The 13,072-nt window shown below is 32.3% G+C and overlaps 2 protein-coding genes across 2 annotated transcripts; both read right to left on the bottom strand.

Annotated features, from left to right (window-relative positions):
• Positions 1-665: 665 nt before the first annotated feature.
• On the bottom strand, positions 666-4,037 carry TRIADDRAFT_5635 (uncharacterized protein; the record flags this gene model as incomplete). Its single annotated transcript, XM_002113326.1, has 6 exons — positions 666-754; positions 1,519-1,632; positions 1,816-1,932; positions 2,897-3,013; positions 3,588-3,707; positions 3,956-4,037. Coding segments are annotated over 6 exons (639 nt in total), but the record flags the coding sequence as incomplete, so codon positions are not given.
• Positions 4,038-10,662: 6,625 nt separating this feature from the next.
• Positions 10,663-11,424, bottom strand: TRIADDRAFT_26286 (uncharacterized protein; the record flags this gene model as incomplete). Its single annotated transcript, XM_002113325.1, has 1 exon — positions 10,663-11,424. The coding sequence occupies one exon, from the start codon at positions 11,422-11,424 to the stop codon at positions 10,663-10,665; it is 762 nt and encodes a 253-aa protein (XP_002113361.1).
• Between the last annotated feature and the right edge of the window lie 1,648 nt (positions 11,425-13,072).

Here is a 13,072-nt window from a genome sequence, read left to right as displayed (position 1 = left end):
CGAGCTTTAAATCCTTTATAATTAATAGAAAGATCACTATAAAATGCCAGAGTCATCGTACTACCACTTGATGTCAGAGATGGAGGCAATTGATTACCACATGTACTATTTAATAATCGAATTCCAGCTATGCTTCCATCAAAAACTTCTACCCGATCGTAACATCGATACTGACTGCCTTCAACATCGAAATCAAGCCAATCGAGCTGTATTTTATTACCAGTATCCAATTGAATCCTATAATAGCATTCAGAGCTGCTATCGTATTTATTCGGATAGTTACTACTCATGATCGTTCCATTATTACTGGTGAAACTTCCGCCACAAGCAAAATCTGTATGAACAGATGCAATCAAAATCATTAGAATTTATAGAATTAGCTCTAGAGAAAGATTGTATATAGTAGATAAATTAGTGATTGCAAAGTTGAAATCACTGTGCATGTTTCCTCATAACTAATGGAGATCATTTATGAATATTATACCTGTTGTTGCCATGGTACTAGTCGGTTCGCTCACTAAAATAAATTTATACGTGAAATAATATTTTAATTAGAACGCTTGCATTAAGATTAGAGAAGTAAAGATGATTAGTCAGAAAATTTTGAAGAAAAGAAATAGGAGTCACTTACAATTCTGACAGTTTCTTCCAATATAGCCATTAGTGCAGGAGCAGGAATATCCATCAGCTTCATTTTGACAAGAACCACCATTCTTGCAAGGACTAGAAAAGCATGGCGAGTGTGACTCATTCACTATTCAAACATGTTGCAGTAAAATTGTATTAGTAGGTGTTCTCTAACTGTCAATGATCTCGCAATTTACTATTGATCTTCCTGTGCTTCTATTTAAAGCATAATAGAAATATATTCCGTTCGTTTTATTCCCTACAGTATTATAGTATTTCTGTACGCTTACCAAGAGTGTAATGAGCTTCAAATCCTTTATTAGATATAAATGAGTCACTTTGGAAATTTAAAGTCAAAACATGGCCACGAGAATGATAATTGCTAGGCAAATTTGTTCCACAGTACTGTGATACTTCGTTGTTGGTGTTCTTTTGACCATCATATACTGTTAAACTATCGTAGCATATAGAAAGTGTCTCCGCTTCTAATTCAAAATCAATCCATTCTAGCTGAATCGTTTGATTTGTTCCAGCAATAATTTGGTAGGTGCAGTCTAAATTTCCTGTATAATCCTTGGGATATCTTGGACTACGGATTATGCCAGTATTTTGAGTATATGTTCCACCGCAGCCTGCTTCAGTTGCTGTAGCAAATTGTCCATGATTATTCGTAAGTTAAGTATCAGTAAAATGTAACGTATTAAAGTTCAAGTTTTACCTGCAGGAGTGGGTGCTGTTGTTGGAGCCAGGGTTACTATGTCTAATAAATTTTAAAAATAGTACGGCATTGATTTAGTAAAAACAGGAACTGAAATGAAATCGCAGATTATCAAATTTATAATATTTACTGTAGATATTACATGATCTTAAAGATTTTATAATTAATCATACCTTGACAATTACTGCCTTTATAGCCAGGATTACAGACGCATTGATGACGGTCACCAATATCAAGGCATATTCCTCGATTACCGCATGGGTTATCACTGCAGAAGTCGTTAATAACTATATAATAGTAATGCAGATTGAGTTACTAGGCTAGTAACTACACAAGTTTAGGGTAAACTAGAGGAGTAAAATGAAGGTTTTTTATTTCTTGTTTTTACATGAATACGATAAGCCATTGGGATAACTAGTTATTAGCCATAATTGCTATTTTAGATAAATTTGTTCTATTATTATACTTACTGGTATCGCAATTTCGGCCAGTGAATCTCCCTTGACAAGTGCAAGTGTAGTTTGTACCTGCATTCGTATTTGTGCAAGTTCCATCATGTTGGCATGGGTTAACATAACACGGTAGTACTGTCTCATCCGCTGAGATTAGAAGTACGGTAGATAAATTTTTAGTATTTTACGACTATATCTAGGCGTTCATGGAATATAATTGTAACCCTATACAGTATTATTGAAATATTAATATTCTCATCATTATCTCTATCGTCTTACCTTGATCACATCTTGCACCGGTAAATCCTTGATAGCAGTTACATTTGTAGAAAACGCTAGAAGTTGCTTGACAAGTTCCAAACAAGCAATTATTCTTTTGACAAGGATGATTATTTCGCACTATAACATATAACAAGAAGAAAATAGGTTTGAATTTGCAGGCTTAAGTTTACAGTAGACTATCACCAGTATTTTAATACTTTGATGCTATTTTAAATAAGACTTACGTTGAATAACCCATTCTATAATGACTTCACTAAAGTATTGCTTAATAAGTGATATTTTTTATTACTAGACTTTTACAGACTTTATTATTAGCTAGCAATTGATAAATGTAGTACTCGCTCACTCTAGGTGCTATATAATATCTAAATAGCATCAATGTAGCTTTTTATATTAATGCTAGATTTACCTGATTCACAACGTTCACCAGTATAGGAAGGCGGACACTGACAAACATAGAATTTTCCGCTACTAAATTCTCTGCTTACACAAGTTCCAGCGAAACATGGATTACTTGCACAAGGGAATACCGATGAATTCTCTAATAGTACAATTAAGTAAAGCTCAGATTAAAGAAACGTAACAGTATTTAAGTGATGAAATATAATAGGGATTAGTAATAACAATATTTTAGGGATTCATTATACTGTTAGTATTTTATGATAATTTCAATCAGCTGAAAATTTTTTGCAAATCAGTAAAATAAGGATTAAAATATTGGAAAGATATTTTATCTTATTTTCTTAAATTACTGAAGTTAATCGTGATATATCAAAGGATAAATAGTAAGTTTGCAGAATTTTTAGTTTCTACGTACTCTGATCGCACAATTTGCCAGTGTATCCTGGAACGCAGTTACATGTAAAGTTTTGATCTCCGGTTGGCTGACATGTACCTGCCCAACACGGTTGATCTTGGCAACCATCAGTAATTCCTGCGAATGTGTAATTGTATGAACATAAACAATTAAAATTTTAATCATAACAATTTAGAGCTTTAGCAAAATATTCAAATTTGTAATACGTATACTAAATAATAATGATAATAAAAGCTGCAACGATCTCACTTACTCTCTTGACACCTGCTTCCAGTATAGCCAGAATCACACACACAAACATATTGAGTTCCATTGGATATTGATAAACATTCTCCTGCCCAGCAAGGATTGTTGGTGCAAGCATCTGTTACTACATTTCGCAGAAAGTGATCGAAATTAAAGACTGTGTATGAAAATATAGAGCGAAATAGTGATAGATTACTTAAAAATATATACAGTATACTATGGTACATGCAAATGGCAATATTTGCGTATTGCTAGTATAAGTTGATTATTTTATTTATAATTCTATAATCGAGTGTAATAATGTTTATTATAAATCGATGGATAACGCAATATAAATCAGCTTTATTGCAATATGATTATTGATTGAACAGACTTGTTTCAGAGATTAAATTAGCGCATGCATATGAAAGAAGTTTTTGCTATGAATTCAACTTAAGATACTAACCTATATCGCAGTATTGGCCTGACCACCCGGAGTTGCAATTACATTGGTAAGCTAACGTTCGATTAGAATAAGTGCATTGACCAGCGAAACAAGGATTGCTTGCGCAAGGATTTAACATCACTATAAAGAAAATAGTATGTGATATATTAAGCAAAAGTGGCCGTTAGCGGTAATACGAATACTTCTGCTGCGATGTGTAACGATCGGAAATATTATGGCAAAATATGAAGTGACGCATTATAGTATAGATCATTGAAATATTCAATTTGATAATGTACTGTATTTGTTGGCAACTGAGTTATTGAAAGATTGAGGTATAAGGTAAATCTGTTAAATTTAAGGGAAAAATGTCATACTATAGTACGTACCTTGCTCGCAATTTACACCTTGAAAACCAGTAAAGCAATCACAGGTATAAGACTGTCCATTGCTCGAATTGAAACACAGTCCAGCAAAGCAAGGATTACTGTTACACAGAGGATATTCTGTACTTGTTTCCTCCTCTATGAATCGAAATATATTCAGATATTAAAATTCACTTTTGATTATGCTACTAACATTAGATATCCACTTTTGTGAATGTGCTCTGTATGCTACTTTTTTGTATTAACTCTTGTGCTAATTATAAAATAGGAAATTAAAACTTCGATATAAATGATATGCGGGCATAAGTGATAGTATTCTTACATTTTTTTGGATTAGAGAAGAGTGAACAAGATTGTTATAATGTTGAACCACAGGATTTGAATAAGGAGATAAAAGATTTATATTATTTAATTAGTATCAATACTACGTAATATTCTTTATAAGTTCTATGATATTAACAAATGAAATTTCGTTTTGGTTTCTTGCAAGTGTAAAGTTTGATGCTAGTCTTTTACATTGATCACTTTTTAATTTAAGGTTAGATTTTTAATGCTGTATTTTGAAGATAGTTCTTGATATCTGGGAGCTTACTCGTTCCATACATGCCAACAAACATTTTATATCTATTGACCAATGCTATCTGAGATGCACCACTGTCAAATTCATTTAGTGCATAGTATGTTACGGCTAAAACATTGTAGAAAGTGAATTAGAACTGTGCCTTACTTGAGCCTCAACTTTACTTGAATGAAGTAAAAGTAGGAGAATAATCGCGAAAGGAATTAGAATACAGGTCTTGATCATGATTGCGAGGGAGGTTTTTGCTTTGCGGTATGAATTCGTCGCTTAAATAAATTGAAGACTGCTGATCTGGAATATTTATAATAAAATTTTAAACCCCTGGGGTCATAACTTAAGCTTTTTATGGTTTTAATCCTTCATTATAAGAAATAAGGATAAAGCATCGTTAGTTTGCTTTGTAAATAGTTACCATTTCGTACCAGGAGAACTTTGCACTTATTTACTTATTTTAAGAAATAGTAAACATTCTTATCGAGGTTACTCGATCGTATTTGCATATTTATCAAATGCTATTCCATAGACATTAAATACAGTAATATTAGTTTTAAACTTATTTCAATTTGATGATTATAATAATTGAAAACTAGCTTATTTAACAAGAAATATTTCTGCAAATATATTTTTTGATAAGTACGTAAAGATTGAAACAAATTCTATCAATGAAGGACTTTGTTATAAGAGATATGAATGTCTTAATTAAGACTTAATCAATCCTTTTGATTGCGCAGTAGGGGTTGAACCAAGAAGTGACTGTGCAGTTTACGAAGATGCGAGAAAGACTATTCCTGTTGGTTTATTATTCTTAACCTGAATACTATGGCAACGTTATAGCTGTGACGAATATAGTGCTGTTAACATTAGCAAAAGAGGATAAATAGAGTTGTACTTTGAGCTTGAAAGTCAGCATACTGCAGAATTCTTCTGATTTGCTGTAGTGGCGATAGAACTACATTCTGGATGTAAGCCTTTACAGTATCGCTATTTCTAAAATAATTCTTCTAGATAATCTTATGGCATGCATTCAATTCTAATTCTCATTAATTTGACAGTTAATAGTTATTTAAGGGAGGTAAGTGCTAAACATAGGTAGACGAACAAATCTAGAACTGGATTAGCTATTACTTATTTCATTCACTACTAGTGCAAACTCCCGTCGCTTTACTGACGGTTTACGATAATGTGCTCATTTAACATCTTTTACGAAGTATATACGCGTACAGTATATTCAATAGTTTGGTACCGTTGTGTCACATCTATTATTTCACAAAGTCTCTCCATTTTCTCTTGCTTTAGAGGTAGCACTCAAGGTCGATAATACAAAATCTCGTCCTGCAAAAACAAACTGTTGAGAATCACACGTTTTATGTTCGTTTCTTAAATTATATATATATCGTCATGTTGAATTCACCATATCCTATGAAACAAAAGTTGCGCTATAAATGAGTATTATATCTTTCAATTTGTATGATGATTTATTTAGTTATGTCTAGTCTATATTCTTCATATTAGCTAAGTAATGGCAACTGATTGTACAAAGAGGTTAGATTTTACGGAAATGTGTCCATAACCAAATAGAACGGGTACAATGTAGTCGAATCCAATTAAACTTTATCCTAAATTATTCGGATGCATACATAGTGAGCAAAATTTTATGTATGCGCTTATCTTTTGTTTAAAGTTTATAATGTAGTGCTAGTGTTAAGAACTGAAACTGTCTTATTTAAAATATTTTAAATGGTATGAAATAAGTGATTAAGCGTTTTGTGTATCCTCTCTGGAGATGAATGAAGGCGTATTCCTCTTGCATGTACTGGCGACCCAGAGTTAATCCTAAATAATTATATAAATAGTTCGGAAACTAAATTGTAACTCCCGCTTTTTACGGTGATGATTGGGTTCATGCTGGCATACCCACAATATCCTACATTATTAGAATTCAATGAGAATGACGTAATAAAATATTATTAGATCAGTGTGGTCATGGTCGCACATAATTTGAATATGACTTTGAACCTATACTAATATTGAACATAACGATTATGTTTCTCTGTTTTATTGTTTACTATCGATGCCATATAGAGCATAATGAAATTGACACAATTATATACCATTATTTATTAGTCCTACGCTAAATTTATGCTTACACTTAACAGTATGGCGTAATAAATTGAAATTGTGCTCTACTGCTATTGACTATTTAGGTATATTCTACACCACTTAGCGTAGGACTGTTATATGTCGAGTGCTATCTAGGTAATAACTACAAATGTGGTACTGTAGCAGCATTATAGACCCAAATTTGCGTACATTTTTACACCTTAGATGTGTATCGTAGTGGATAAAGTGAAAATTTGCTGTAATTCATCGATTCATTCCTACTTTTATCGCAAATTCTCAATATCTAGCGAAAATTCAAAGGGTAAGTGTAATGTAACTAGTATTATGATTGTAGACTATTAGCCACGTTTAGTATAATGTACGGTAGATATTTATCCTAAGAGATATTTGGTAGCTATAACTATAGACTGTAGTGGTAGAGACTCTATGCTAGAGTACAGATGACTATATACAGTAAGGTGTTGAGTTACTAATAAGGCTATAGGTAAAAATAGAACTGTAAATCATATATTAGGATATGGTTAATTCATTGTATTTTGGCTGGTGTGAACAATGTCTACGTAAGTACTGTAGTCGTATTCATATTGGACTAATGATGCTCCGCTGTAGAATAGTCTTACAAAGAATAATTTAACTATGTGTAAAATAAGGTAAAAGGTTGCCATGCGGATTGTAGCTGCGAATGCTACGAAAAGTATAAAAGCATGCAACTTTAGATTATTCTGTTAGTTCGTTGTAGAAGTCTTTAGTAGTAGTATTCGGCTAGAGTAGAGTTGTGTGTAGTTAATCTTTGTATAAGATTCAATAAAGCCCTTATTTTTCTAAAATTTGGAATTTCGTGATTGGTATATATCACAGTAAGATACTTGAATTTTTAAAGATTTGCTAAGCATGGTAATAAATAATATAGATAGTCTACGATTGCGTGAGCATATAGTACCGTGGACCTTTAGATATATCATTGACTACTAAATATGGTGCATTACTTAATCCATTACCGTAGATGCAGCTACTATTCTGAGTAACATTTTACGATTGCAATGCAGATTCAAGAATTAGTATGGCAATTGTAATTGCTACTCAAATTTGAGATGATTTGTTGATGAGATGTAATTAATAGCATAGCATTAGCACCCTTTGGGTACAATTCTATAACCGATGTAATTTTCATGGAGAGACCACTGTGATACAGCTATGATCTGTAGAATAAAACCCATAGAGGCAATAGGTATTCTTAATATTACTGGCTTAGACGCACTTCCGTTTTAAAGGGTCTTTAGTTTAAATTTTACACAGGTAATAGTAAAATTCTACAGGGTATGGTTCTTGAGCTTCTCGCTTGATACATTAAAATAAGACGTTACCTGCTTATTATGAACTGTATATATATATTGTAAACTGTCCGTTTATATTACGATAGCATAGTTTACTGTAAATTTTCAACAATAACATTCATATATCTATGACTAAAAAAAATAACACCAACCTAATAATCTAAGGTAAAGTAATAGTGATGTCGAATACCGATATCGAGCAATCTTTGCCACAATTTAGGGGAACCTACGATACTTAAAAATTTATAATGACGGGGAAACGCGGCGTGTACAGTAATTAGGTATAAATTTTTGGTCTATTGCTAGCGATAAGGTAGTAATAATCCATGAATATATATATTTCTTTACCATTAAACTTTCTTATGTTTTCTACTAGGATATTAATCGGCTTTCTGATAAATTTACTGTAGCTTAAGCTCCCATGCCATAAACTGGTCTCTTTCAATTCGCCCAATGAAAGCTTTCTTGATATGCTGCATTGCTTTGGTTTTGATGCTTTAACCCTTTAAACTGGAAAATCTCAGAGCATAAGAAATTCTAGAACGGTATTTTGAATAATCTAAATTTTTATCTTTTGTACTTCTGGTACATTATTTTAATGAATTACGGGTTCAGCTTAAATTAACGTTCATACATTTTCTCAAAATTGCTCAAATATGGCGTTTACGCTTGCAATAATGATTATAACCTTTGCGTTGTACTCATTTGATTTCAAGCTGTGTTCGAATTGGAAATTTATTTATAGAGAGTGAAAAATTATTATCAATTCAAGACTTTATCAATATTGTAGAAATACAGAACATTATGTAATACCTTGATTATTATAGACTGTCGATGTAAGGTATTCAAGCTAGTTGCCATTATCCTTGCTGTTTCATTTTTAATACGGCATTAAGCGATAACTGCGTAAACTACGTTATAGTTCTTGTTTTATTTTGAATATCACAAACATTGGTGTAATTGTTAATTATTGCTAATATATCGCAGTTTATTATTAAAAGATATAACTGGGGAATTTCAAAATAGTTACGGTACATTATTAGAAACGTCTTGACTACGCAATATTTGGGGATTCACTTCAGTAACCATACTTCATTGGCAGATCCTAACGTTTACGATGTTCATTTTTTTGACAATTATTTTGTTTAATTTCGAAACAAACGATAATGATTAATTTTTAAGGCACATAATACGTTATTAGATTTATTCTAGCAGGTATGTGCAATTAATCAGATTCATCTATTCACAATACTTAGCATTTGTTTATTTTCCAGTAACTAAGATTTGGGCGTGCCCGATAATCATTAGAACATTCCATTAGACGTAGGCAGAATAGGCCAGCCTCTATAGAAAGTGTATAAATAACGATGTATATCGATTGATCGATTGGAAGGGAGATATGATTGATGCAAGAGAGGAATTAATATTAAAAGGTAGGTTTGATTCTGTAGGCTACTTCAGATTACCTGTTCCTTCAAAAATTAGGATATGATGTTCTTACCCGCAACAAAGGTAATTTATTATAAAATTTCGGTATGTCTTTGCCCATATAGCATGACAAATTTTTGGGTAAGTTGATGCCATAGATAGTAATACGACTGACATAATTTCATTAATCACTTAATGCCTAGATACCTGTAATCAGTGCAACATTTGAAGGTAATTTAATGGCACACTTATACTTCAGCATTGCATGCGGTATGCCTTCCAATTTTTATTTTTATAATTGCAGAAATTTAAACTTAAGATCTTAGATCGTAATTAGCTACTATAAATATAACCAATCAGTACTAGTAGTTTTGATTGAACATGATTAATAGTATGAAGCCATTATTGATGTTGAAAGATAAATAAATATTCGCGACACCTGCAGTCCTTAACACGTGTGCTTCAAGTAAGTAATTGAGTCTAAGCATCCTCTGCTACGCTTCAATGTCATTAAAGCTGATATAGTTAGTAGTGACGCTCATACAGTTCTATTAAGACAGGTATATTTATTAAAGGTTGAATATTAAAATTACAGGCAATGAAATTATAAAAATATTTCCAAATAATATTACGCCATTTTGCATTGCTAATCAATGATAGTAATGATAACTTATAACCTAAATCGAGATATCATATAACCATCGTAAAATAATAAATGCCAAGAGCTAACAATAAGTTAGTATTGCTTTAGATTTCCAGTATAATTGTTAATCTAAAGTCCCTTTAAGTTAAAAAATTAAGTACTATTAGTATAAAAATACCCTATGATTTGTAGATTAACTAAGGAAAACTAAATATAATGAAACTACTGTTAACTTAAACACGAACATCATCAAAAACTAATGGTCCTAATTCTACTTGAGCAAGGTATTACATTGCGATACGCGCAAAAAATAACACCTATACAAAATACGAAAGAGGATAAGAATAAATAATCCAATTGTTAAAATGTTCTTACGCCAAGCTTGTGTTAAACTTTAATATCCCTGACGTGCAATTATACATTGGCAGCAATTAAATATTGGACTCAGTTTTGATAGCTTCAATTTTTTTCATGTATAACGGGTGATATTTTTGTAGACTTGTTTTCGTGATTGAAATTTTCAAGGCAGATGCATTTAAAGCTTTGTCAACATGGATTTATGGCACATTCTTATTGAAGTGCACATTATTTAGTCTAAGAGGCATTACAGACGAGAATATTGATTGACCATTTTATCAATCCAATCACGGAAGTATGATACATCTGTATAGACACCATACTTGTACTGTCTAGCGCAGCCTGCACCCCAACTGACGACTCCGGTTAACTCAAATTTGTCACTGTTTTTAACTTGAGTAGCCAACGGTCCACCACTATCTCCTTGGCAAGTATCTACACCACCTTCTGTATAGCCAGCACATAACATTCTGGTTGTAATTTGGCCATGATAGCTTCTCAAACTGTTGCAAGTTTCACGGCTAACGATCGGCACGACAGCAACTTGCAATGTTGGTGATGTGTTTCCACGGAAGGAAAGCGTTCCCCAACCTGATATAAGTGATTGAGAGCCTTCTATAGCTCGTTTTTGTGCTTCTGGAAGGCATATTGGCCTAACATATTCATTAAATTCAACAGCTTTATCTAATTGTAATAGCGCGATATCGTAATCAGTAGTTGGAGCGTTATAATGAGGGTTTTGTATTTTCTTGATTACACTACGCTTAACACGCGATGATTCCTGCTTTGTCAGATCATGACTGCCTAACCAGATACGCATATCTTCAGCTGGATACTTATCCTTAGCACAATGTGCTGCTGTTGCGATCCATTCGCGTGAAATTAATGAACCACCGCAGTAAGCATGTTCACTTACTTTGCCATTAAAGTAAGTTCTTCTAATAAGTAATGTTACTTGCCAAGGTAATGAATGCGGCGTTGCTTCTTGTCCACCAACAATGCGAGTCATATGTTCAGAAAATGCCGATTTTCCACATATTTTATCGTTAAGCTGAGCTTTAGCGGCTGAAAAGGCATATTTAAAATGATTTAAGACCGGTTAATAGAGTTATCAATGGTGGGCTAAAACTGAATGTTATTGTTAATGAACTAGAACGTTATTATCGGAATGAATATTTCATGGTTGTATACTTGTATAAATTAATTTTATCTTAAACCAATTTATGATAGTTATCAAAACGATATTTCGTTAAAGCTTATAATATTTTACAAAATTAAAGATACCTGATTTTTTATCGGACGATTTTTGGCTGTCTTTATCTAAAATAGAGATAATTTTAAAAATCCATAAGACTTGATGATTGATAAAAATACTATTTATTAGTTGAAATAGTATTAGATGATGGGAAGGCCTCCAGCTTTTATTACCAGCAGAGCTGTTCAATAATATCTAAACGGATCTGGTTAAAAATATGTCCGTCGTATTGTGCTGTAGCTAAGACAAGATAAAACGGTTTCTTATAATTACAGAGTAAATATACCTGATTTTTGGTTCTTGGATGATTTGTTAATGTCTGTAAATAAATTGAGTTAAAAATAAAGAAATTAGACCGTCGATAAAAATGGATAGATACTGAAGGAATAAGTAAGAATACGTAGTGCTCCAGGGGTATATAAATTGATTACAATAAAGTTATTACTTAGAGTGCATTTATTCCAAGCTCAAACAGTAAAGTAGTATTACGCCTAACAGTAATATTATCCTATCTTCTATGCTACCACAGTATAGTATACGTTCTCTGTAGGCAGTAATATTAAATGTAATGATTATTTGAATGAATATTTTATCAGAAATCAATCAGCGTAACGTAAAATAGCATGTACGTTCTCTTAACTCACCATGGCTTTCTTTCTTTAGTGGTTTTTCTACTTTAACTGTCTTTTTCAAAGGCTTTTTTGCTTTAGTTTGATGTACTTTATTTAGTATTTTATCTGGTACAATTTCGTCATCTCTATCTTCCCATGATTCTCTTTCTCTGTCTGACTCTTCATCGCCCTCGTCCTCGTCCATGTTTGCCATTGCCAATCTTTTCATCATTGCTGTTACACATTGTATAGAATATATTAGTACACCTTAAGAGTAAGTTACCTATTTTATCTGTTTAACTCAATTACTGTAAAGATTCGTTGAAAAGATGAAAATTAGCGTACCAGCGAAGAATTTTTTATTAAGAGATTCAGAATGGCTATTTTTCAAGGTTTTCGATAATTTCTATTCATAGAACATAGAAGGAAGAAATCGTTATTTTAAGAGTCTTGGGTAGTTAGCCATGTATACTTCTGGATTACTAAAGGATGAATCAACAGGCTACTAAACATTATTAGGCCGTACTTAATTAGAATGATGTCGTTTTGATAGTTAACAAGATATTAAGCGCACATTTTGGTTATAAAATATAAGCCCGCGATATAATTTTTTCTGAATTAGAACTCCAAATCAAAGTGTGAGACTGTAAAGCATCGAGCTGAATTTTTTAATCAAGTAAAAGTTCATGAACGCTTTAACAAAGTAAATGTTTAAGAAAATATGTCCGGACTTCTGTTTATCGTGGTTTTAAATCAAAATTTTTACATCGGCGATTGAATAGTTATGTTGG

Source organism: Trichoplax adhaerens, genomic scaffold (assembly GCF_000150275.1).
Source record: "Trichoplax adhaerens TRIADscaffold_6 genomic scaffold, whole genome shotgun sequence".
NCBI lineage: Eukaryota > Metazoa > Placozoa > Uniplacotomia > Trichoplacea > Trichoplacidae > Trichoplax > Trichoplax adhaerens.
This window is presented reverse-complemented; position numbering and strand designations above follow the sequence as displayed.